The sequence below is a fragment of the Pundamilia nyererei genome, unplaced genomic scaffold, assembly GCF_000239375.1.
Source record: "Pundamilia nyererei isolate P.nyererei 1_Seehausen unplaced genomic scaffold, PunNye1.0 scaffold00045, whole genome shotgun sequence".
In the NCBI taxonomy this organism is placed as follows: Eukaryota; Metazoa; Chordata; class Actinopteri; order Cichliformes; family Cichlidae; genus Pundamilia; species Pundamilia nyererei.
The window spans coordinates 3,805,380-3,831,189 of NW_005187446.1; the positions used below are offsets into that span (position 1 = coordinate 3,805,380).

At 42.2% G+C, this 25,810-nt stretch overlaps 4 protein-coding genes across 6 annotated transcripts in view; 2 read left to right on the plus strand and 2 right to left on the minus strand.

The window, feature by feature from the left end:
• The window catches only part of nbn (nibrin), a 15,334-nt gene extending 13,567 nt beyond the window's left edge, over positions 1-1,767 (plus strand). The window contains exon 15 of the mRNA XM_005732183.1: positions 1,748-1,767. Within this exon, the coding sequence (XP_005732240.1) occupies positions 1,748-1,767 (20 nt within the window). The remainder of the gene's footprint in view (positions 1-1,747) is intronic.
• Positions 1,768-5,862: 4,095 nt separating this feature from the next.
• On the minus strand, positions 5,863-11,105 carry osgin2 (oxidative stress induced growth inhibitor family member 2). Of its 2 annotated transcripts, none has more exons than XM_005732153.2 (6): positions 10,865-11,105; positions 8,356-8,448; positions 7,750-7,886; positions 7,447-7,638; positions 7,267-7,358; positions 5,863-7,171 (listed from the first exon to the last, which is right to left on the minus strand). In XM_005732153.2, exons 2-6 carry the CDS (start codon positions 8,420-8,422, stop codon positions 5,989-5,991), a joined length of 1,671 nt encoding a protein of 556 aa, XP_005732210.1. In that variant the 5' UTR covers positions 8,423-8,448; positions 10,865-11,105; the 3' UTR covers positions 5,863-5,988. The 2 variants fall into 2 exon arrangements, with proteins under 2 accessions (XP_005732210.1, XP_005732209.1); XM_005732152.2 differs by lacking the exon at positions 10,865-11,105 and adding an exon at positions 10,632-10,706.
• A 1,048-nt stretch (positions 11,106-12,153) lies between these two features.
• On the plus strand, positions 12,154-16,287 carry gtpbp10 (GTP-binding protein 10 (putative)). The gene is made up of 10 exons (XM_005732154.1): positions 12,154-12,313; positions 13,134-13,327; positions 13,461-13,552; positions 13,681-13,825; positions 13,925-13,998; positions 14,126-14,178; positions 14,292-14,399; positions 14,489-14,566; positions 14,697-14,820; positions 15,105-16,287. The coding sequence occupies exons 1-10, from the start codon at positions 12,281-12,283 to the stop codon at positions 15,314-15,316; spliced, it is 1,113 nt and encodes a 370-aa protein (XP_005732211.1). The 5' UTR covers positions 12,154-12,280; the 3' UTR covers positions 15,317-16,287.
• Positions 16,288-19,851: 3,564 nt separating this feature from the next.
• The window catches only part of adam22 (ADAM metallopeptidase domain 22), a 68,767-nt gene continuing 62,808 nt past the window's right edge, over positions 19,852-25,810 (minus strand). For both annotated transcript variants that reach the window (XM_013910590.1, XM_013910591.1), the window contains exons 28-31: positions 25,358-25,458; positions 25,060-25,126; positions 20,872-20,995; positions 19,852-20,649 (exon numbers count right to left, since the gene is read on the minus strand). In XM_013910590.1, coding sequence (XP_013766044.1) covers positions 20,629-20,649; positions 20,872-20,995; positions 25,060-25,126; positions 25,358-25,458 — 313 coding nt within the window. In that variant the 3' untranslated portion in view covers positions 19,852-20,628. The remainder of the gene's footprint in view (positions 20,650-20,871; positions 20,996-25,059; positions 25,127-25,357; positions 25,459-25,810) is intronic.

Consider the following 25,810-nt stretch of genomic DNA (forward strand, 5'->3'; position numbering starts at 1 on the left):
GTCATCATTTCTGCTACACTGGCAGGGCTAGGGGCCAGGACTCTCCTCTTCGGGTTTTTGGGGGATGTTGCTAACTCCGGGTCCAATAACAGGCAACCCACCCGCAGTAGATGTGCTCGGTGTGAGGTCTCGCAGCAAGCTATCAAATATGGCGCATTTCTTGGCTTTAAAAAAAACCCCGCTATGCGTCGCCAGGTGTTTCATCAGATTCAAGGTGTTACCTCCTTTGACAGTATCAGCTTAAAGCACTTGTTGCAGGCTGCTGAGTTTGCATCTTTTGCTGTGAAGTACAGCCAGACTTTTGACCGCTTTGCCTTGGGCATTTTTAATCTGTAGCTCTGCTCTAAAAGAACGTACGTAGCTGGGCCCGCCTACTATCCTTGGAAAGGTAAAATGATTGGCTAGAATTCAAAGTGTATGACATCTCAGGGGGAAAAAGCACCGAAATGTGCGCTGCTTTACGGTCTGGTTACTACCGTTTATGTCGGAACCGGTGCCATAATGGCACCGGATACCGGTACCCATCCCTACAGCCACCAGGAGTGAGCCGGTGTGTACCTGGACGCCCATCCCCAGGGCCGTGCAGATCGTAGTAGTTTAAAGGGGCGGGGGGGATGCCTCACATCCTTCACAATGTTATTTGCCTTACTCCATCCATGGTCCCTATAAATGCTTTCTAAGCTTGGTAATGCAATTCCCAACAGCTTACTACCTTGTGCTGCTGTCTTGCCTCAGAAGCATTTTCAAACCAACAAATGATACAGCAAGTAAACACAATTTCAGTAAAGGCACAAGAAAACGTGATGCATTTTAAAATCTGCTTAGAAAGACAAAAGTTTCCTTGAAAACGATGTTCTTTGTTGTGTCTTACTATCCACGAAGAGTCCTGTTTCAGTCTATAGTCAAGCACAACTCAACTCCAGGGAGCTACTCATGTGCATGTTTGTGACCAAACTGGTGGTCCAAATGATGCCAGGAGGATGCCTGGATGTTGCTTTTTAGAGGTTTTCTTGTTGTTGCCTCTCCTGTGCACCTCTTGTTACTTTAATGTACTTTAATGGATTCACACTGGATAATACTTCCTACAAAAAGCTCCAAATCCTTTCCCAGTAATTGTTGACCCCGTTGTCATTCAAGTGAAACCTTCACATCTCTGTCTCTCATAGAAGAGCTGTTTGCTCTCATCCATGACAGCCTGGGAGGTAAAAATACTCCAAAGGTTCTACGAAGCCTCAGCTGCTACACTCAGGAGCACAGGACATAATTAGCCGAGAATTATGGATACGGGGCTTCAGCAGCTCCAGCTTAACCAGTCAGAACCTAGAGATTGTTTCGTCACCACCGTTGCCTGGGTAACGGGTGATGTAAGCCGGCGCTGGCGTGTTTTCTTTGACTAAGCAGAAAAGAGACCGTCTGAGATTGATTTTGTGTGTGTGTGTGTCAAGGCTGAGTTGTTTGATCACTGAGTCATGCTCAGTCAGTCATGCATAGTCAGGGAACAGACTCTGCTGCTAAGAAAACAGTCCAGTACTTTTTTTTTTTTTTCAACGTCTAAACCAAGTTTCCAGACGTGGTTTATTGGGAGCTTGTTTGCTTTGAGCTGTTCAAACATTGTCCCCGTTTTACAGGGCTAATTTGGGCTGTTTTTTATTGTTTGTTCAAAATGCCTCTTAGGACATTGAGGAGTGATGCATGAGGAATGTTAAAAGCCCGTACTGAGATTGTGTTTTTGTGTGTGTGTCTTTAGGTACAACCCCACCAAACTAAGCAAGAGGAGATGAAATGCCTTCGTTTCAACATCCTCCAGAGGGGATTCATTTCAGAGGTACAGGAAGTATCAGCCCTGTGTGGAAGGACTCTAACTTCATGTATCTCTTTATGTTTGTATTTCATTTGTAAGTCATTGTTTTGGTTGCTGTTCCTGTTCTGTTTTTTGTTTTTTTTAGCTCGTCTAATTAAGCCACTGACAGAGGAAATGTAACCAAAAAAATAGTCGCATGTTCTGAGTTTTTTTTTTTTCCAGTTTTTATTTGTCAATAATAAAAAACATGGCATACAAAACATTAAAAATGCTTCAGTTGTACAAGAGAGCTTCAAAACTCTACATGCTGAAAGCAGCTTTTCCTTCACTTTGAAGTTTAAGACCCAATGTGTTCCCTGGTTTTAGCAGAACTACAGTAGAAACTCCAGAGAGATTCAAGTGTTACCGTTTCTTGAGCGATCTCTAGAGAGCCGACCTCGCAGGCACTTTACCAGATATGAGACTGTTCAGATAAAGAGTCCTCGTGCCAAGCATTTGTTGGCCTTTCTGTGCAGATAACTAAATCCTACCTGCCCCCACATAATCACAGATAGTGTGGCTTATAAGTTAAGGGTTAATTTGGCATTCAGCATGAATTGTGCAATAACAGAAGTTGTTTTTTTTTTTAGTGGGCTACAGTGTGGCAAAAGTAGTCAGGAGACTGCCTTCAAACACAATTTGAAATAATAAGGTTACATAGCTTAAGTTTTTGATTCCTAAGTTACCTTTTGAAATCTGTACAAGTCTGAACAGAAAATATAAATAATCTTGTTGCTTTAGAAGCTATGATCAGGTGTGTCTTACCCTGATGTAACAGCCTCATATTTTTCTCTTTAAGTAAAGACAGTAATCTCCATTTTTGAGTCATTCAGCCCCCTGTGTCGTCCTTAAATTCACTCTTCTCGTCCTCGTAGCTTTACTGTCTGTTAACTCAGCAGCTGCTGCTAGGCAAAAGGTCATGCCTGCATGCATATATTTAATATTTATATCAAAACAGTAGTCCAAGTACATGAAAATAGTTCAAGGGTATAACTCAGGTGGAACACAAGTATCAACATTTTCACTAGTTAACTGTTATATGAGTGTCAAAACAGTACTGCTTTAAGCTATTCTGTTAGTGGAAAAAGTAATATGACTACGTTACATCTTATTTAGTAATGCATTGCCCCCGACGCTGACTTATTTTGTACTGAAGGGGGGCACATCACATCACAGTAAAGAAAGCATGAGCTGTGCGTGAGCGGCAAAAAAAAAATATTCATGCACATTATTCAGACAGGGATTAAATTAAAAACAGGAATTAAAAATTGATTGCTATGGTCACTTTTTAATAACCTTTCTCTTATTTGGCACTTAACAAAACAGTCATGGCTGTCTACTGTGATAGTGTAATGGTAAATGGGCAGACATGAGGTGCAATCAAAAAGTTCTAGGACTGCGCTTGTAAAAATCAAAATGCTTGCTTGACTTAAATTTGGTCTATATCCCCCTTCAGGGTTAACTTCCTGTGCGCCGCTGGGCTGCTGTCAGTTTGACGTTATTTTTAGGTCGCTTTGTAGCGGTGTCAATTTTGTTAATAAATAATTTTTAGTTTTTGTAAATAATCTTCTTCTTTCTGACAAAAACTTGGGGTTCGGGTTTGCATGGTTCGGGTCTCACTCCTCACCTGATGCTCTACTTCTGAGCTTGGAAACTATGGACTCTACAGTGACATCTGCAGGATTGTACTCAGACATGAGTGAAGTTGGTTTAAACAGAGATTTTGAAGCTTCGTGAAATCACAGACTTTGGACTCTCAAGAAAATATTTAAAAACAGCGCCCTGGAGATGTGCAAGAAGAGGATCTTGAAGGAGAGATCTTTATTTTGTTGTTGTTGTTGTTGTTGCTTATGAGCCCACCCCAACTGGTCACGGCAGATGGCCGCCCCTCCCTGAGCCTGGTTCTGCTGGTTTCTTCCTGTTAAAAGGGAGTTTTTCCTTCCCACTGTCGCCAAAGTGCTTGCTCATAGGGGGTCATATGGTTCTTGGGTTTTTCTCTATTGTAGGGTCTACCTTACAATATAAAGCCTTGAGGTGACTTTTGTCGTAATTTGGCGCTGTATAAATAAAAATTAAAATTGAAATATGTGCAACTGTTTGATTGTACCATGTGGACATGTATAAAAGTAGAGCTTTTAGCAGTATAGCTCTACGTGTCAATACAATTTAGGAAAACGGCAGTGAATATTTGACCCGTTTGGTGGATCATGTTTCACACCATTAGTAAAAATCTATTAAATTAATATAATGATAGCTCAGTATTAAATCCTGATATGAGATTATGTAGTAGGCTTTTTAGCCCTTTAAAACACCATCATCAAATTACATAAATGCAAATGGATTAAATTTTTAAATAAGAAATACTGGATGGTATAACTGTAAAAGTGTGTATTCTGCTGTTTTAAAGCTCTTTAGCTCCATATGGCTTTAGATTAGGGTAAGCTAGTGTTTATTCTGCCCAGATTTATTTTTTAAAAGTGCAGTAAGTATTGTAATTCTGGTATTTGAATAAATACATTATCAAGGCGAGACTCATTACTCTTTTAGCGAGATTTGAATTAATAATATATAATTGCCATTTATTTTCAAGGGTAAAGTTAAAGACTCATACTGGTGTTTCTTATTTTTTTTCCTATTCAGTGAATGTTTTCTTAAATAATTCTCTGAGTAAAGATAGGAAGCGTGCATCTAAACAAAAATAATGTTAGTTTTTGGCTGAGGTGTTTCACACACTGACTTTGACAATACTTAAAAAGGAGAAAAATGTGAAACACCAGAATGAGCTTTTAATAAACCTAAGTTTTTCCATGATATTTGAGTCCAAACAGTAAAATTAGCAGTGGATGTGCAAGAATACATTCAGATCTACTTTAAATTATTTGCATAGAAAACCTTGGAGAAGCAGTATAACTGAAGCAACAGGTCAAATTTATCAGACTATAGCTCCAACTACCTGCAATAGCAGCTAAAAGCAGAAACTCCCGTAGCAGGCTCAACAATCAGGAACATTAGGACTTCTGAAGCCTCAGTCACACTAGAGTAAAAATATGATGGCAACCTCATTACAACAAGGAAAGATCTGTGGTCACTGGTGATTGGGTTTAATTATTTTTCTGTCAGCAACCAAGTGGAGACCCAGAGGCTGAGCGTTGAACATACTAAACTTCTAGCAAGGTGGCTGCGCAGGTTGCCATGTGGTGTTTTAAGTTCTGAATTCACTAAATTACATTGACAGGTATAATAAATACTCTGACAGGGTTCAGAGTAAATAGGTGGTTCCTGGATTATTTTTCATTGAACAAACCCCCAAAACATTCCCCTCAGTTTTTTTCCCCATATTTCACACCCTGCATTGGATAATCTGGAGAGCCCTGATATGATGCCGACACCTCCAAAGCCCCAACAGATTCTCATTCTGGATGGCACCACCATCCAGAATGAGAATAAATATTTTAGTGGCAACAGATTTGAGACTTTCACCGATTTTTCACAGTTTATCTCTGTATTATCACAAACAAATTGCGCATGATTTCCTTCTTGACCCAAACTGATCCCAGATTGGCTCGGTCACTCACAGAGTTGCTTTGAACACATCATAGAACAAACACTACTTGTGGCTGAATTCCAGTTTGTAGGTTTTGTAAGTCGGACCACAAAACCATCACTTACATCAGTAAGTTGGATGGGAATTAACAAGTGTCCTTTATTTTTTAGTTTTCCCTACAAGCTAAGCTAAAAAAGATTTAAAGCATGATACAACATCGAGTTAAGCATTGTTAGTAGATGAATTGAAGACACATGGTGAATGAATAAATAACCCTGATGAGTGTAAGGTCCTGTTCAGTTATGAGGTTACAGACTGACTAGAAAACGTTGGCACACAGTAGCTTGGACATATGGGGACTTCACATGAAGTCAGAAAAGACTCTTGAAAGTTGTCTTTTGTTTCGTTAGAAACAAATTAAAGTACAACCATTGTCTTTTTTTGGTCTTAAAAAGTTGTAAAAATGCTTTAGCTTTGATGAGAAAACACTGCATTAATGAAGAAAATATATTAAAAGTTTCTCCTCACCTTTTATATCATGGTAAAAGGGTTTGAAATGTGTGCCCTAAGATCAACGTGTCAAACTCTTTTCCTCATCGTGTTTTCACATTATGTTGTTTCCTCCGTTGCTGATGAGCTTCCCTTTCTTCTTGAGTCTCTTCAGCAGACAGGAGGCGATGCCTAACGCGCCACCCTTCAAAAAGCGAACAAAGTTGTCACCCACCAGTGGCCCCATGGCAAACAGACCTGGCTCCTTGGTGCACTCGAAAGTGTAGGGGTCGATATCTATTGGATTTTGCTTGCAGGAGATGGGTCTTGTTGGATCCTGACCCAGGTACTGGCCTTGCCCCTTCAAGAAAAATAAGTCTGGGTTGGTCCCAATCAGAACCAGGACCATGGAGATCTTGAATGCCTTGAGGGAGTTGTTTCCCTGCAGCAAACACTTCATGTCAGACTGGAAGGACACCACACAGTGTTCGGGGAAACTGGTGTAGTCAGGAAACAGGTTGATACTAGCGTTACCAGCCACATTACCCGCAGCAAGCTGAGGCTTTGGGCACATCTTGGCACATACTGAAGAGGCAATACTAACTGCCTGGGGTCTGTTAGAAACAGAAGAGGGAGCCACGTTTGTGTAAGCCTGAGAGCACATCATGTTGTAGACTTTGTGGTACTCTGGGTACAGTGTCTTGGGAAGCTGCTTAAAGATGAGGTCTGAGTCGTCGATTCTCTTGCGAAAAACATGCAACACTCGAATGTTGCTGTTGCAAGCACACAGAACTGCATCGGCAGCGCTTAAACCAGCACCCACGATTAGAACGGGATCGGAGTTCTTATCCAGTTTCCTCTGGCTAACTGCCAAGCCTAGGTCTGAGATACTGTGGGACACAAAAGGCAGATCCTCCCCCTCTACACCCAGTCGAACTGGTGAGTCGGAAGCACCGGTGGCCAGGACTACATTTTCAGCAAACAGGCAGAAAGGGACGTGAGTGTCGTTCTGCACCTGCTGGTATCCCCTTACTTCCCAGAGAGCCCCCCCTCCTCCACTCATTACGCACACTTTTCCATTTCCCTCAAAGCTCTCATTCACTCCATCTCCCACCCCTCCATCTCCTTGATGAGTGTGACCGTTTTCAAGACCTTTTCCCTCATGCCCCCGGTAGAGTTTCTGGATGGAGGTCACGTAGGTGTTGTCAACAAAGTTCTTTTGAAGACCCTTTAGCTTTACATAGTTACAGTAATAGGATGAGATCTCCTCTGGTGTGGCTCTGTCACTGGTTACATCCCTAGAGCAACAACAGAGACAAAGAGGAGCAATAGTACAGAACCGAACTGAAGCTTGACCCATATCGTTGCTGTAAACCTTCTCCTCTGTCATTACCTGCGTTTCCCGTTGGTCAAGTCTTTGTAGTTGACCCCGGGGAGCTCCATCCAGATGCCAAGACTAATAGTCAGCATGGAGCCTTCCATTGCCTGAAGCGATGAGAGAGGGAACGCCATAGATTATACAGGTGAAAACAAAATGGCTGACTTTAAATCAAGATCAAAGTTTGTTACTTACATGCCAAGCACCCCCAGGTGTTCCCCTGCCCAGAACCAGATGTGGGATGTGTTGCTGCTTGTCCCTCCTCCACTGAAGGACAGAAGGGAATTTGTAGCCAAAGTCAGCATTAGGATGCAGGAGTGTGTCGAAAAGCACAGCCACCGGATTACTTGACCTCCCCTCAAGACCTTCACTCAGATATTCCAGATCCTGTAAAAAAAATATATATATATAAATGAGGAAAGTCATGCCTATGAGGTACCAGACTGACTTTGGCCATTTTTAAATAAGCAAGGATTGGTAGTTGCTTTGTTTTTTTACCTGTTCGGTAATGGGTAGATGCTTGGTGTCCTGTAGTTTCCTGTATAATATTGGGTTTGGGTGGACAGTTGCTGGGTCTAAGTACGGCTTGTATCCACTCAGCAGGTAGGACAAACAAATACCCGATGGCCCGTTGCCTAAACATAAATCCACATCTGGGAAATTACAGGATAGCATTGCAAAGAGGCACAAGGTGATGTATAATACATGTTAGGTTGAAATGTGTGCTTTTTAAGCAGTTTTCAAACCTGCAATGAACATCTAGATGTTTATGGAAGAAGGTGCACATGACACAGAAATAGATGAACTGGCCACAAAACCTTTCTTATTGTGCCTACTCAGTGGTTCAAAGTGCACGTGAAGAGGTTAAAGCTCCAGCAATACTTATCATACAAAAAACAACTATATTGCTTGAGTTTTTCATCTTGTTGCGTTTACAAAAAAGGAATGATCCTCACACAGGACCTCCCTATTCTCTTTTTTGTCTTCTGTGAAGAGCATCTTGTCCTGATTTTTCCAACTATTGATTTGTGCCTTAAAATGTGTGCATGATTGAAGGATGTATTAGTTATGTTAAACCAGTGAAAGGTCAGGCAAAAAGTTTACCTATGATGACCACAGGGACGGTGGGTGGGTGCTCTTGTGGCAGAGTGGTCTCTTCCAGGAGAGGCATGGCTGCAGCCTGGGCCAGAGCCGGCACTGAGGAGGACAGGAATAACAGAAATGTGAAGAAAGTTCTAGAAATTTCTGTAGCTGCATCCATTCAGTAGTGAACTAAAAGCAGAGCCTCATTTGTTCTTTGTCCCACTGTTTCCATGTTTCTGGGTCAAATTATTTGAACAGGTTCAAACCAGCATACTGTCTTTTTGTCTGTCAGAGTTGTTGTTGTCTTATGTTAGCTTAGATCCTGTCTCCGTCGACCATCATCAGCTGACTCAGAAACACACACTGGGGGGGGGGGGGCTTTATTCATCCTGTTATTGTGCTTTCACGCACAGCTATGGCCCTCCCTGTCTGTCTGGGGCTTCACACACGTGGAAACACCCCGCCACAACACAGCATGCCCCCAGTTTTTCTCATTGCCGTCCCGCCGTGTCCACAAACCCCACGTCCTACCGCACATGGCCCGGGGCATAGCTAGCCTCTGTTAACCCCGGCACTGCTTTCCAGACAAAAGGGACTTCTAATCAGATTTATGTAGGCCTGGGTCTGTTGTGAAATGTAGCCGTTGAGCATGTGTACTGTGTGTTTGTGTGTTACGCGACAGTGCCATTGTGTGCCCGCCGGGCAGCAAATCCCCCCTGATCACTCCTCCGAGTGGGCCCTAATCCCACTGGGCCTGTTTATGTCTTTACCGCCCCTTTCAATGGCAGCAGGATGAGAATGTGGTCCTGGCATGCTGACAGATCAAATCATCAGAACACCCGCTCCTCTCATAGCCCCCCCCACCTCCACCCCAATATACACACTCACGCTCACTCCCGCCAAAACATTACCCAACGGCTACAGCAAACCAGTGCCCACTTGCCCCACTTTCATACCAACCAAAACAGCGCCCACACCGCCTTTGTACATCCCAAAAGTCTGGCACATGTCCCTTAAAACTCCCCGCCGCCCATACAATCTGACTCAAGTCCAGTCTCCCCCTCTCTCCCTCCCCCCTGTCTGACCTGTGTCTGTAGACCAACCAGTTGTCTTTGGTTGTCGGCTTATTTACCCTCTTCAATAAAAGCAACGGGATTCCACACATTGCATACCGTATCCATGCCCCCAGTTGGCAGACTGATACTGTTCAGGCCTCTGGTTGATCTGACAAAACAAAAACACCCGTGTGTGCAGTTGTTTTCTTTTGTTTGAAATTTCACGCACAAACCAGTGCTTATGTTATCCCACAGTGGATTTATGTTTGATTTTATCAACAGATAACAAATAAAACTGGACAAAAAAATGTAAAAAGCCACTTCCAAGGGCTCACAGAGCACCTGTGCTCTATAATTTCTACATGATGCCACAGCAGCACATTATGCATCATGAGCAAATCATGGAGCTAGATCTGTGGGCTGCATTTACTGTATCTTTGTGATCAGATATAATGTCATTCAGTGCGCAAAAACAAACAAACAAACAAACAAAAAACCCCAGTTCGGATAATCCAAAAACGCCGTTTTAAGTTCAGTGAAACTTCCACAGCACAAGTCCTTAACACAGAACAGACCAACATCCATAGTTTAAACGTGACGATAATAATAATACGCCCCAGGTGTTAGTGCGCTTCATCCTTTTGGGGTTTGTTTTACTCTCTTCCAGCCCGTGTACGCGCCTACGTGTGCGCGTTTGCCAGCGTGTAGGACGCACCATACTTTTCTAGAACATGGTGCACGATGTACTGTTAGCTACCTACCACAAACAACTGAAACTTTGTGTTAAGCCTTTACAGCTTCACAGGAATGGAATGAAAAGCATGCTAAGAAATATTAGTGTGTATAAATCCTTATGTGTACACTACGTCTCACAGCAGGTTTAACTACACCCTCCTCTTTGCAACTTGAGATCATTTTGCACGGACCAGTCTGCATCTCACTTAAGAAAATTAGATTAAATTCAAAACAGGGCCGGGCTGGTTATACACGGTATCCGGGGATGATGCTGCAGCACGCGCTAAAGGATGGAAAGAATGATGCAGCAGTCTGGTACCCGATCGCAAACACCATCCTCATGGACCAGCAGCCTTATATCTTCCACTACACCGCTGACTCCGGGAAGCCTGCGTCCACTGAATCTCAACGAGCACATGCTACAGCCGCTATTACACCATTATTGCATAATTTAGGTCAAACACACACATGCGGCCACCCGCATCACTCAGTAACAGGATCTCTTACCGAGCTGTGATGTGTGTCAGTATCTCCCGGTCTCGTCCAGTTATCACGACCCACGGCAGCGTTTCAAATCGTATAAATAGCCAGACACCGGTGGGAGGACCTACCCAGCTGTCTGGGGTCTTGTGAGAGATAATAAGCCAACCTCTCTTTCGTCATCACACACACACACACACACACACACACACACACACACACACACACACACGAACAGGCACGCACACACACAGCCTTACCTCCGCGAGGTTAAATCCGAGCAGACTTGGTGTATGCAGATCTGATCGATGTGCAAATGTCCACTGAGGGGGGAGATCTTCTGTGTGCCTTGGTGGCAGAGTGTGAAAGAGAGAAACTGCGTCTTCGTTTTCGTCGTCACATGCGCATCTCTGCACCGCCGCGCGCGAGCGCGCTCACGGGGGAGAGCTGGAAGATCAGAGCATCTCTCTCAGCATCCTCGCTGCTCCGCCGACACTGCTGCCCGCTAGGTGGGCTTACCTGAGAGAACAGTTTTATTTATAAGACGTGCACTGCTCAAATGTAGGACAGACAGTGATCCCTGCTACAGCTGCATATTATGGTCTGCCTTTATTATTTAAGGATTTAAATATCAAATCTGGCTTTTACAATTTGAATTTTTTTATTGAGAATGGTTTTGGTTAGAAACTTGCATTTTCTTGAAGTTTTAAAGGTAATATTCAGTGCTGTAGGTCATAGTTGCCAGATTTCTGGACAATACAGCCTGTGTGCGTTTTAGGTTGTGACACACCTATTTTCAGTTACTCTAGATGAAAAACTACATTTATTTTATTATTGTAACGATATTATTATTTTTTACTGTTATCACTATTAAACCTTTATTTAAATAGGTTGTCTCAGTGAGTATCAGATCTCTTTATAAAAGAGAAAACTGTCTAGGACCAAAGCACATAGAGACATTACACAATCTTGTGAAAAACAAAGTACACCCTCTTACATTCCTTAATGTTTAATGTATCAGGACATTTTAAAATAAATCTGATTCTTAGCAGGTCCTAAAATTAGGCAAATATGAAATGAAAAAGTGTTATTATTTAATTTAAAAAAATGCAGAAAGCAGTGTGTGAAAAATTGAATACACCTTTACTACCTTTATAGGGATATAGCATATTAATAAATAATCCTTAAAAGTTTATATATGTCCTCAGCAGATAAAAAATGCACTCATAAAACAGGCTTAAAAATAAATTCATACAAATCAATAAGTCAAGAAGTTTTTTGTACTAGTATTTGTTGACCTAGCTCATTCTGAACCAGTATGTGGCAAAGGCAAAATAATAATAATAATAATGTTGGAAGAATAGATTTTATCCTTTTGTTAAAAATATATACAAACAATTTTTAATTTCTTTTAACAGCTTGCATAATCAGTTATAAAACCGCTGATTCTCCCTCTGCTCTTAAGATAAAGGAAACGTCCATTTGACACATCCCTGGTTAAGGTGAAGTTGATTCACAGTTAGTGAGAATGGGAGCCCCGCCTCCCCGCTTCATCATCCAATAAGCGGAGAGAAAAGAACCACTACTTCCTGTCCCCGATCCAAACACATGTACGTATGCTAGCAGTTAGCTTTGGCGAAAATACTTCTTAAGAGTGGCAATAAGTGCCACTGAAGATGGTTCACATCACTAGGATCTGCTTACGGAAGGTGAGTGCTATAGAAGATTTGTACTCTGAATGTCACATATTTAACGGGGGATATTATACGGTTTTTGACATTAGCTGGAAAGCTAACTGTCAACGCTAAATACACCAAGCAGTAATCGTGTTTGTCTCTCATGTGGTATGTTAGATGATACACCAACTATCTCTATAGCTATTGCACATGAGCAGCCTGCTGGAGATTGTTTGTAGGGCTCTGCCAGCTCTTCTCCTCACACAGAGGGGCAGACACCAGTCCTGCTGTTGAGATGATGCCCTGTCCAGCTCTCCTTGAGTAAATATCAATTTCCTGCTGACTCACCCACACTCCTGATATTGTGCTGGGAGGCTTGGCTAACCTTTTTTGTGGCTGCACATATATGAACGTGCCATCCTCGAGGAGTTTTTGAGCACTCTAGTTGCTCATCAATGCGCCACTGATCAATACACCTGTCAACCCAGAACAGTTTTCTGTATAGACTACGTCATGTTACCAAAATAAAGTACATACACACAAATAAAGTACATCAAGTAAACAGTAAAACAACAATAACGCCCCTATAGACTATACATGGGCACATATTTGTATATTTAAACTCATATATAAAATATATATGAGTTACTGTTTAGCTTGAGTGGACTGAAGAAAATAGGAAGGATGCTCAAGCTGCTGTCAGATTTCATTATTCTTGTGAGATATGTAGGTCGCACTCTGGTAAATGATGTCAGTAAAACTTTTGAAAGATTCAATCACTTGAAGTTGCCTGTTAGGATCTCTGGTGTTCTTCGATTTCTTAATACCAGTCTGTGTCTTTGACTCTTTGCAGTATGGAAACTTTGTTGACAATCTGCGGCTGTACGTCCGTGGAGGCAGTGGAGGGATGGGTTTACCCCGCCTTGGAGGACAAGGAGGGAAAGGGGGAGATGTTTGGGTGGTGGCGACGAAGAACATGACCTTAAAAAGGATAAAGGACAAATTCCCACAAAAACGTTTTGTAGCGGACGCAGGAGCCAACAGCGGGTAGAAATACAATTTTTATTTCAAATTCTGTCGATCAGTAAAAAATGTCTATTTTTCAGACCTTCATAGAGGTTTTGAAATAGTCCTGTAAGCACGAGAGGGTGAGAGCTGTTTGGATCTCTTTTATCAACAGCGTTCGAGCTCTGAAAGGAGAAAGAGGGGCAGACAAGGAGATCCTTGCTCCTGTCGGTATCACCGTCACCACTGATGAAAGCAGAACACTCGGTACGTCAAATCTTTCACAGTCAGTCATGTGAATCTTGTTTTTTCTAACAGAAAAAGAACTGCCAGTGCAGTAGCTACCTGACTTTTGCTGTGAAGCTTCTTATTTCCTCTACCATTCTTCTTACAAGGTGACTTGAATGTGGAGGGCGATCGTGTGATGGTGGCAAAAGGAGGATCAGGAGGTTCGCTGTACTCTGCGTTTCAGCCCAGTAAAGGCGAGGCTAAACACATCAGACTGGACCTCAAGCTTATAGCAGACATGGGCCTTGTGGGGTGAGAATAGAGGGGGAACAAACCACACTAACTGAATTCTGCTGAGGTTCAGATTAGCAAAGGGGAACATCTGATTTTGTTCTGTTAAATCACCACCAGGTTCCCGAATGCAGGAAAGTCCTCTCTGCTGACAGCCTTGTCTAACGCCACGCCTCAGATTGCCAGCTATGCTTGTGAGAAGACAACCACACGCATATAGAAAAAGAAAACGTGTCTTTTTTTAAATTCTCAAAATATGCTTTGAAAGAAGAAATAATTCTGTGTTTCATTAAACTTTAATATTTTTCTGCCGTTTCACAGTCACAACCTTGAAACCAGAGATTGGCAAACTGATATATGACGATTATAAGCAGGTACAAGAATTCCACGTGTTGCCTTGTGCTGTAACTGTCTGCGAAAACATTTCTTTTTTCTTTTTACTTGGCTTACTTGATTGTTTGCTCTTTTTTGGGGGGGGCGGGTGTAGATTTCTGTTGCTGATCTCCCTGGCTTGATTGAGGGGGCTCACATGAACAAAGGCATGGGCCACAAATTTCTGAAACACGTGGAGAGGACCAAGCAGCTGTTATTTGTGGTGCGTAACTAACACAAACTGTTTTTGCTTTCGGTGTAACCAGGTGAAAATTGCTTCTGATGACAATTTTGCATTTTGTCTGAATGCAGGTGGATGTTTGTGGTTTTCAGCTGGCAAGTAAAACACCGTTTAGGTCAGCCTTCGAAGCTGTGCAGCTTCTAACCAAGGTGAGCCTGAAGCTGCAAAGGCTGATGACTAGTTTTTAGATATTCATTCTGATCTCCTGACTCAATCTTCGCTCCTTTTATTTATTTTTTTGTCCCTCGTTCTCCTCTGCTTTCTGACTGCTGCCTAAAGGAATTGGAGTTGTATAAAGAGGAGCTTTTGTCAAAGCCTGCATTACTGGTGGTGAATAAGATGGACCTGCCTGATGCTGAGGACAAGCTAGCAGAGCTGAAGGAGCAACTACAAAACCCAGAAGGTTAGACTAGAATTAGCACTTATGAGTAGAAAAATCATTTAGGAGAAAAGACTGAAGACGTATTTCTACTTCCAGGGTTCACAGGCGTCCTAGTCTGTTCCAAACATTTCTCTGGCTCTGTCTGAGCCATGCCGCTTGCTCTGTCAGATATCGACACAAGCGGCATGATGACTTTTTCGTTTTCATGCATCTGAACTTCCTTTATGTGAGCATATTTTTGCAGTTTGTTGGGAGGAAAAATTGGTTTTGAGAGTATTTCTGTTCCTTTTCTTTCCCCTGTACAGAGTTCTCTGATCTGCTCCCTGAAGATATGATACCACAGAACTATTTGACCTTCAGACACGTGGTTCCCATTTCTGCAATCACCGGGTTTGGCATCAGCCACCTTAAGAGCTGCGTTCGACAGTCCCTCGATGAAGACGCAGCCTTAGAAGTTAAAGCCACTCATCGAGAAAAGCTGCAAGCACTGAGGAAGCAGTCACAAGGACGTGCGTGAGTAACGTAGACGACATCAAGCATCATCACGCAGGACTTTGCAGATAAACATCCTCTACCACGAAGCTCCTGGGAGAGCAAAACCACTTCAATTTATACAAGTGATGGAGGTCTCTGCTTGGAGATGATCAAATTCTCACTGACTGATGCAAACTCCATCTTTATTTATTTAAAAGTGATGTGTTGTATAAGGCTGATAAAACTTTGTGAATATCATAGAAATTCACAGGCTGGTGCATAAAAGGATTATAGTCAAGATGACTACATTAAATGATAAATACAATATATTCAGTTTCATACTACGATTTAAAATGTTTTTATTATTATCGATTTATGTTTTGTGCATACTCAGCTGCATCGTCTGTTTCACTTTAAATGGGGACATAATCTACAATTCAAAGAACATGCAGTGTTGCAGAAAACTTGAAACTAGCGATTTAGGCCATAAACTTATTATGAACATGTTAACTGAGATAGTTTGTTTGCTGTAGGCTTATATAGAGTCTGATTTAATTTGCAACCAAGCAGGAACCCCAGTAATGACCAATTGAGGCTGGCTCCAGCAGTGAGTCAGTCGTCACAGACTCCCACGTTAAAATGCTCAACAGCAGTAACACATCCTGATGCAAAAATGGGTTTTGTCCTCATTGTTTCCCCCTTCAAAGCAATTCCAGTGGGGGTGAATCTTTGCTATAACTAAACAGTTTCATCGCTGATAAGACCTAAAGGTAAGAGTTTGGTTGCTTTGCTTGGCAGGTGTACCGACACAGGTAACCCGTTCCTTTCCACTTGGCCTCATTTCCGCTAATTTGAGTGACTGAACTGGATCTCCTGACTGTTTTTCGATCAGTCATATGGTTTGCTGTGAGGTACAGCCTGGGCTAAGGGTTCACTCAACTTTTTGACAGGGGGAAATTTTAGTTTTTATAAGGATGCGAGTTAAAATTAGTAAATAAACTTGAAGCAAATTTGTGTTTGGTGATTTTTGGTTTTATTGCTAGCAAACATTTAGTACAAAGATGTAATCGATTTAACAAATTTCCTTACTTTTTGTGCTAAGTTTACATGCGTCTGTGCAGAGCACCCATGTAGTTTCTGGGTGCACATGCTAGCATTGCATGAGAAAATACAGTAGTACTAAATATGGACACTCCAAACTCCAAAAGAAAAATCCAAGTGTCAAGTACAAAACCAGTAGATGATATCTTACCGGCCGTGTATGTTGTCTTTAACTCATTGGTCACCTTATTAGGTACACCTTGTTAATATCAGGTTTGACCCCCTTTTTAATTATTAGTAGCTTTCAGTACTGCTTTAATTCTTCATGGCAGATTCAACAAGATGCTGGAAACAGTCATCAGATTTTGCTACATATTGTCATGACAACTGCTGCAGATTTGTTGGCTGCACATCCATGATGTGAATCTCCTGTTCCACCACATCTCAAAGGGGATCAACCTTATTGAGATCTGCTAACACAAATACTCAGATGGACCATGGGGTTTGAACAGTGCTTGGGGGTTGCCCAAGAACACTGAGCGGGTCCATGCTTCCATGCAGTTTATGCCAAATTGACCGTACTGTCTGAATGTCACAGTAGAAATCGAGCAGGCATTGTTTAATCTCTTGTTGAATTCTAGTAAGCTCTTTTTCTTAGCTGACAGCAGTGGCACTTCATGCGGTCTTCTGCTACTGTAACCCATCTGCTTCAAGGTTTGATGTGTTGTTCATACAGAGATGCTCTTCTGCATACCTTGGTTTGGTGTGCTCTGACTGCTGACAAAGACATTTAAGCCCAGAGAACTGCCACTCACTGGATATTTTCTCTTAGTCAATTCTCTGCAAATTCTCAAATGGTTGTTGGGAAAATCCCAGTAGATCAGTTATTTGTGAAATACTCAAACTAGCACATCTGGGATCAATAGCCATGTCACATTAAAAGTCACCTAAGTCACTTTTCTTCCCCATTCTGTTTCAACTTCAGCATTCATCTTGACCATGTCTACATGCATTGATCTGCTGCCATGTGATTGGCTGATTAGATATTTGCTTTAACAAGCAGTTTAAGAGATGTACCTAATAAAGTAGCCAGTGCATGCGTGTCTTTGTGATGACAGAAAATTGGCATGCCACTATACTTGTGGGGACCAACAGTGACTTATGGGGACAAAGTGCCCGTCTCCACGAATTTGAAGGCATTTTTGAGACTCAAAATGTGGTTTTATTGTCAGGGTTACATTTAGGTTTAGGGTTAGACATTCATTTTTGATGGTTAGGGTAAGCATTATGTCAATTAGATGTCCTCACTAAGGGGTGTGTGTGTGTGTGTGTGTGTGTGTGTGCGTGTCTGTCTGTCTGTGTAAATATATGGTTTATAATTTGCAACCAGTGGAGTCAGGTTTCTTTTAAACCTACAGACTATGATGCTCTTACAGTCTGATTTTCGGGTTACCCCAGTCTGTACCTCAACACAGGGTAGAGATGTAAAGCATACTACAGTATATAAAATGCTAAGAGGCCGAGGAGTATTGTGCAGAGTGACTTAAATGTTTTGATAACACTGAGAATTAAACTGTCATGTAACCCTCATTCAGCTGAATCAGGTTTTATTAACTGGTTATCAAACCATCCTGGGAAATCAGAAGATAATAGAAATGTCTGCACAGACAGAGGTGTTGATGAAAGTTTTATTTTATATTAAATATATTACAATACTGAATGATAAAGAGGAAAAAATATGGGGATTTTTGCATCATCAGTCTGTACAGCATACAGGCAAATTAAAAAATAAAAAAAGACAACTGCAGTGTCTGAATTAGTACATATGGGGCTCTTTAGGGTTCCTGGAGCAGAGTGCTGATGATTCTGGTGTGATGGGAACGCATGGCTGAGACTGGGTGGTACACAAATACATTCAAGTCTCTGGCCAGACAGCTGCTCTGCAGGGATCGGTCAGTCCAGCTGTGTGCGGAGGCAGATATGTTTGGAGTAACACCTGTACAATCACACAAATCACTACTGCCTGCCAAATCACTACTGCCGTCCTCGATGAAGAATCCTCTAGAGTTTTGCCCAAGGCACCAGGACAAATGTCTCGCTGCTGCACAGTATTATGATGTTAGAAACATTTGTAAGGAGCTCAGAAATGATGCTCTCCCCAGCCTGGGGAAGCCCAGAAAGATCACTGGGCCGCTGGACACCGATAGTAAGACCAGAGGAACAAAAATAAAGAAAGTTCTGGTAGAAGGCAAATCATGAGCCCAGACAGCAACATGTGTCCAAACCTTACATCAGCACGTAGCATCGTATCAGCACATGCGTAAGGAACAACGGCTTCTATTGGCCCCAAAGGACAAAGGTGATGAAACGAAATGCTCTCCATCAAACTCATCAACCCACGTAATTACAATAATGCACTTAATTAATGTTTAAATAGCTGCTGTACATAATGCTGAGGGGGAAAAGGTGAACATTACAAAGGTACTTAATTAAAAAAAAGATACTAGTAGCAATATTAATCCAATATTGTGAAGCTCATATTACCTATACAGTCCTAATGCATACATGAATTACAAATGTAAAAGTGCCCACACTGGAACAAAAGCTAACAACAGTAAAATGACAAACATGAGGCCTTGACACAACAGTTTCTCCACAGTGTAGAGCACTGACTGTACAAAGAACTTGTTGGTGAGCGGGATTTGCATCCAGAAAAAAAAAACCCACCTTAAATAATTACACTGGCACGACAGTTAGCTTCGAACCACCTGCCATGAGCTTTACAAGCAACTGTGGTACACAGACCCATTAAAAACAACAGGAAAAGGCAATAGGGGGGAAAAACTCATCCGGTGACATGCTCATTTCCTGTTATGACCTCATAAAGAGCCTACCGGCGAAATAATCTGATATAGATCTGTCATGCTGTTGGGTCTTCGTAAGCTCGAACAGCAAGCACTGTACAGCATAGTTAATCATTTACAAGGCTAAATATCTCAGTCGTCACAGCTAAATTCAAAATGCGCATTTCAGTCAATTTCCAGATGCTGGCTGAGGCGGGTCACCAGCCAGATGTTCAATTACTCACATTCAAGTGGCTGCCACTGGAAAAATGGGAGTGCAGCCGTCTCAAACACACAAACACCTTGTCACCATCATTGGGAAATTTTCAGGAAATTCCGTGAGTGACAAGCGACACATCTATAACTACGCCAAACACATCTCGTCCGTTCGTTTCACTCGGGAACGGGACGTAAAACTAATAAAAATGTAGCTAAATTAATATCGATCGAGAACGGTCTTAGCGACGTGCCACAGTCAACATCGCTGGATGTCTGTGTGTGTGTGTCTCACAGAGATGCATGAAAATAGTGGCTAAGGTAAAAAATAAACACACATTCTGCTGTGGATGGAGAAGGCTATAGAGGTCACAGTCACAGAGCGGGAGAAACCCAGACTGCAGGGTCTCTGAACTTATCTACAAATCAACAGGAAACAAAGAAATGCCTCTCTCTCTGTCTTTTTGTCTTTCAAAACAAAAGAAAACCCATACTCTGTGTGTATTTTACTGTACATATTTACACACAAACCAAAGGGAGGAACAGCAGAGTGGGGTCCATGTTGCGGTGATACAATATGAGTTACCTTTAGTGGAGAGAAAGCATTAAGCCTACAGACGTTATAAAATCACAGCCCCATTTGCATGCTTTCCTTTCGGGTCAGACCGCTGTCCGTCTCGTCTTTTCGGTAGGAGGGAGTTGCCGATAAACACGGTCGTCTCATGCATACAGTGTTGGCGTTTCTACAGTAATTCACGTCAAAATGATCCGACGCAGATCCGGCAATGGCCTGGCTCCCACAGCTCCTTTCAGAGAGGAGCCTGTACAATTCAGATGGGATGATGCTGAAGTGAATACGACATGAGACAAGCTAAAGAGGGGTAAGGGTGGTGTGGGGGTTTTGGGTGGGGTTGTGTCGCGTTGGTGAAGCTTTAAGCAGACAGCAGGAACAGCTCAGTCTGAGCTCCAGCTGGTCTGGAGAGGATGTGGAGCTGGTGTCTCTGCCGGGACTCCACATCGTCACGTAGAGATCCACTGAATGAGGCTGTTTGGCAATACGGCCTCGCAGATGCTTGGTCACATTAACTCAAACTCAAACTCTGCCTGTTTCCTGTCCAGTGGGTGGGTGGGGCTCTCTCTTTTTCCTCTTTAGTCGCTTAGAGTCAATTTTGTATCATTTTTGTGTTTGTTCATTCATAGAAAAGGAGAGATGTGTAGTTCTTTATAGTCTTGTGTAGAGAGGGCAAGACAGCTGTTATATTGAGGTCTCCCACAACTGGAAATAGAAGAGAAGAAAGAGAAGCCTTTTAGCATCTCCCAAAGTTTACTGCTGGTCGGTCACATCACTTCCTTTTTCCACAGAGTTCAGGCTGGACTTACAGTTCTGCTGTTTTCCTTAAACCTTATGTCATTATAACGTGCTTCAGTAGTTTCATTTGCACACACAACCACCATTAAATGCAGAAATCCCTGTATTGTGTTTCTGATTGATACTTACCCTGGCACTCTGCCTGTTGGCTTTCCTCTGGTCATCGGGGAGAGGAGGCATAGGGTATGGGTACCTCCTGCTGGATGCAATAGATCCTGTGGAGGAGGTGGGAGACTTGGCAGGCGATAGCGTCCTGAGAAAAGAAATAAAGTGATCGTGATGTGACGTGATCATAAAGCTATTGCCCCCCCTTTTTTTTTTTTAGTTAGGGTAGGACTAAGATGTCCAAAGACACAGATACATAAATCAGGTTAGATCTGTGACTTTGGGCAACATCCTCCTTCAGCTGCTCCACCTATTCAGTTTTCACCTTCCTAAATAGCGAGTTTGCTCCTAGAAGCTGCTCACCAGAAAGCAAAGAGACAAAATTATAAAATAATCACTGCAAAAAATGTTTAGCTTTTAAGAGCAAACCCTGTGCATGATATGTATTTATTTACACAGCAGTAAACAGTTCCCGGCTGCAGTGTGGGCACAGTCATAGTTCCCTTCATGCTTCACCGTCTCACAGCATTTTCGGCAAGCGCCAACACACTCTTAGCTAGAAGCTGCAGAACAATAACTTTAGCCACTGTGGACAAAGCATGCTGCTAAAGGTAACTTCTGCTCTAAGCTTAGCTGGTGTGTTGTCTTGATGGAATAGCTCAATCTGCGGGAGCATGAAAAGGCGACTGGGACAGCGGGCCAGACCGGAGCTGGGTAAAAAAAAAAACAAAAGACCAAGAGTCAGAGGAAGAGGTCCAGTCCAGTGAAACAGCAGCAGAAAGCCTGCAGCGTGTGCAGCGGCTTCTATACATCACTGCACCGTGGTGACTGAATGGTCCTGGGTTGGCCAAAATGATGGAAAGACCAGAGCAATTTGACGGCAGGTTGCAGAAGTTATTTTTTTCTCCTCGCATGAAGGAACTTTGAAGTGTTTAAACCTTTAACGTGTCTCTTCTGTAAAACAGTGGCATCTGATCAGCTTCATATTCATTCTGTAGCTTACTGTTGGTCTATTTCCTTTTCTAAGTCTTTTTACAGCGGATTCAATATTCAGTTTGCAGTTAAAAGTTCTGCAACCTGCTGCTCCATGTCTCTTCATTTTTTGGGCTGTTTCTACTCTAGGTAAGAAGAGGGAGAGGGTTAGAAATGTGCGCCTGGACAGTGAAGGTCTATAGATTCCAGTGTTGGTTTGCTGTTTACTGATGTTTGGGGTTTTTTAGCGAGCTTCAGCTTGTGTTTCTAACCATCTATAGACCTTGGGCACGATCAGAGATTTTGCCACAACAGCGCAATGATGATGTCAGAGCGGCACCCGAAATATCTGGCTCTGCGGTGACATCACACTGACGCGACGGCTCGTGAGGTCACTGTGAGCGAGGCGGAGGGCCGAACAACACAAAACACTTACTGACGGAACAACATTGAACATGCAGAGGTAACAAGAGACTGGGAGGGAGGGAGGAGAGCAAAGAAGGGAATAAGGAGAAATTAGGAATAAAAATGACTGGATTATAGTTTTACACTAGCACAGACAGTAATAGCCATCTTTGTTTTTGCATCAATACAATAAAGCAGGAAAATAAAAGTCTGCAACTGAAAAATTCAGCACTTGAGTTGTAAGAAAAAAAGTAAAGTTTAAAAATGTCTCTTCATCATCCTTATTTATGCACAGTGGCAACCTTTTCTCAGTTGCAACATGCCATTCTCTGAGATATAGCTTTGAATTGTCTCCAGAAAAGAAAAAAAGACCAGATTGGCACTAAGCCTTCCTTTCCAAACCACAAATCAAACCAAAAAGTGAGGGAGTTTTTAGACAAGCGTGTGGGGTATACAGGACGTGGTCCGAGGTAATACCTAAGGTAAGGTCCTTGAGTGTTTCTATTCACATCTTCTACCCATTTAGTTACATCATAAAACTCTGTTTTGAGGCGAGGGGTTAAATACCTGTGGGAGGGTTGAGGGGGAGGGAAGTTAAAGGGACACAACACAAGGTGAGGGGGAGAAGAGAGAAAAGAAAGGAAGAAAAAAGAAACGGACAGAAATTTCTCCAGAAATAAGCGAGTGTGAGGGGGTGGGGGTGAGGTAAGGGGAAGGGAGAGAGGAAGAGGAAATATTTTAGGAAAGCAGAGCAGAGCAAAGATATTCTGAACAAGATGCAATTGAGGAAAAAATGGTGAGAAGATGGCAGACAGACCTGTGTGTGGTTTCAGATGAAAACGGCACTATGAAAATCACAAACACCTGTGTCGCGTGTTACAGGCTCGGTTGCATGTTGGTCTCATCATTCCAAGCAGCTATAGCTTCTTTGCCACTCCGGCAGTCTCATGCTTATATCGAGAACATGTGCACTACACACTACTCTTTATGCCAAGACCTTCAGACGCACAAACTGACCGACATACGAGGCTGGGAGGCAGCTGATGCACACAGCTCACTGTGCATTCACAGTCAACAGGCAGGTATGCACATATCTTATTTGTTCACAGGCTGTAGGTAAAGTCTAAAAGATTTAAAGCTTCGGCCTCAAAAGCCAAACAGAAGCTTAGAGTTCACGTTGATAGAGCAGGTCAATGTGAACAATGCAAAACGAGATACAATTACATTTTTCTGTCTGATACAAACAGAAGCATCGTTTCATTTTCTTTACAGAAATTATTTAATGACAAGAATATCAAACTTTATCATTTATTTGTTGACTGTCAACAAATCTAATAAAAAGACCAAAACCAACAATAAACTGATTGAGCATACGTGTTCTACCCTCTCTGTCTCCATTTAACTGTGGCCAAAGATGAAAAGCCACAAATAAAAAAAAAGTCATAATAATTAATTGTTGCCCACACAATACTGAAACTGCACACTGCTGTTACAATAAACACAAGCACTGCAGTTAAGTCTCTTCCTGCTAATGTTATGATTTCTACAAACACAGAGTAATGGTCTGAAGCATTCAGGTGTGTTTTAATACACAAATAATACAATCTTCCCAAGACCGGACGTCTCAGTAAATTCTCCCCGAGCTCAGACAGTGTAATTCTCAAAGAAACTGCTTAAAACTCAAGAGCTACATCTCAGACTCAACAGGCATCAGTTAGCTTGTTATTTGTTAAAGTTCATGACAGCACAAATGAAAAAAGACTGAACTTGTTTGGCTAGTTTGGAAGAGTTACCAGTACAAAGCCTTGTTTTTGAAGAAAAACAAGTTGGCAACATGGCTTAGGTTTGCAGAGTTGCATCTTATCAACAACAACATTCCTTCAATTGTGTCCTTTGGACAGATAAGACCAAAGTGGAGATGTTTGGCCATAATGCACAGCACCTTATTTGGAGAAAACCAAACACTGCATATCAGCACAAACACCTCATACCAACTGGCAAGCATGGTGGTGGAGGGGTTATGATTTGGGCCAAGCCGAGCTTGATCCAGGCCAAGCTTTAGCTGTTAGATAGATGACTCGAGAAAGCTTTGGTACAGAAGAGTGCATGGTTGACCTCTTCTGTACCAAAGCTTTCTTGAGTCATCTGTCCAACAGCTAAAGCTTGGCCTGGGTCATGCAACAGGACAATGATCCCAAGCCTGCAGCGTGTGCAGTGGCAAAGCTGTGAGAGAGACAGACAGATGTGCATAGAGTCCTGCAAAAACTTTCTTTTTCATATGACTGTATATGTGCATATGAACATGCAGACTATGTGGGTCATTGGTAGTCACATCACATGGCAGTAAACAGTTGACTTGGAGAGCAAAGGAGGGAATGCAGCACAGAAATGTAATCTTGAAACTATCAACTACTGTACCTTCTGATATTGCTTTGGATTTCATTACCTTTATAAAATCGTATCTGCATTCATAAACAGTGACCGGTGCACGGTCTTGGCACAGACACCTGCTGGCCTAAACTGTCATCCTCAGAGTCTGGCTGTCTGGCCAAGACTGAAGGGTTCCCAATGTGACTGCCAGTGTTGTAAATATAACTATTCAGTAATCCACAGGTGAAAATACTGATCTAAATTTGCTCCTTTTCCCTAAAAACTGTTGGTTTTGGTCTTTTTGTGAGATTTACTAAAATAAAGAATGAAAATTATAAAGATAATGTCAGCTTGATTCTTTAACAGATCCTGATACATTAGTGTTTTTTACTGCAGTGTCTCTCTATCTGCAAGTAGAGCGTTCACTGACATCACAACTTAATCAGTTTCCCAAATATTACTTACTCTGTGGAGTTCGAGCGAGCACGGAACTTCTTTCCTTTCAGTTTCTTACGATTACCGCTCAGGTTTCCTGAAGACAAACAAAACAGAAGTGCACATTTAGATTCACATGCTAAGTATTTAATGGGATGATAATGAAAAAGCAGGCCTGTATGAGAAGGGCTACAATTGGTTTGTTAGTTGTGGTTTGAATTTAGCCTAAAGATCAGAATGTGAGTTAGACTCTTTCACTGTTTCCTGTCCTGAACAAACACATTCATTTTCTTTCATCCTGAGAAACAAAAAAAAAAGCACAGCTTACCTTGCCACGAGTTGCTTCTTGGTCGCCCATTTTCACAGATGTCAGTGATGTGTTTGGCATCTGGAATTCTCTCACTCCACGAGTGGGACAGGCCATTAGATCTAGGTCACATGAGAGAAGGGGGAAAAAAAGAAAGTTCAGTAACGTCTTCCTAAGATGCTGCAAGTCTGCTGCAAATGAGGCTAAAATGAGGCTGTGGTAAATGAATCAGAAGATGAAGATGCCATGTCATCATTATGAGCCATGAAAACATTTCATGACAGATGAATATGACATGAGATGAAAGCACTTGATGCAAAACTGCCAAAATGCTCACAGGTTTCTGCATTTTGGTCATTTCCAGAAAAAGGTAAGACACCTAATGAAAGCACGAAAACATGTTGAGCTCATCTACACCGGTGATGCACACGCACACACTTGCCAGCAAATGACTGAGTGATGGTGAGATGGCAC

Excerpts from the sequence above, each read along its gene's own strand:
- osgin2 (XM_005732153.2), bottom strand. The coding sequence starts at position 8,422 with ATGCCTCTCCTGGAAGAGACCACTCTGCCACAAGAGCACCCACCCACC. Across the intron at positions 7,887-8,355 it reads CGTCCCTGTGGTCATCATAG|GCAACGGGCCATCGGGTATT; the intron begins GTAAACTTTTTG and ends ATTTATGTTTAG. Across the intron at positions 7,639-7,749 it reads ATCTACCCATTACCGAACAG|GATCTGGAATATCTGAGTGA; the intron begins GTAAAAAAACAA and ends TTTTTTTTACAG.
- gtpbp10 (XM_005732154.1), top strand. The coding sequence starts at position 12,281 with ATGGTTCACATCACTAGGATCTGCTTACGGAAG. Across the intron at positions 13,328-13,460 it reads GACGCAGGAGCCAACAGCGG|CGTTCGAGCTCTGAAAGGAG; the intron begins GTAGAAATACAA and ends TTTTATCAACAG. Across the intron at positions 13,553-13,680 it reads TGATGAAAGCAGAACACTCG|GTGACTTGAATGTGGAGGGC; the intron begins GTACGTCAAATC and ends TCTTCTTACAAG.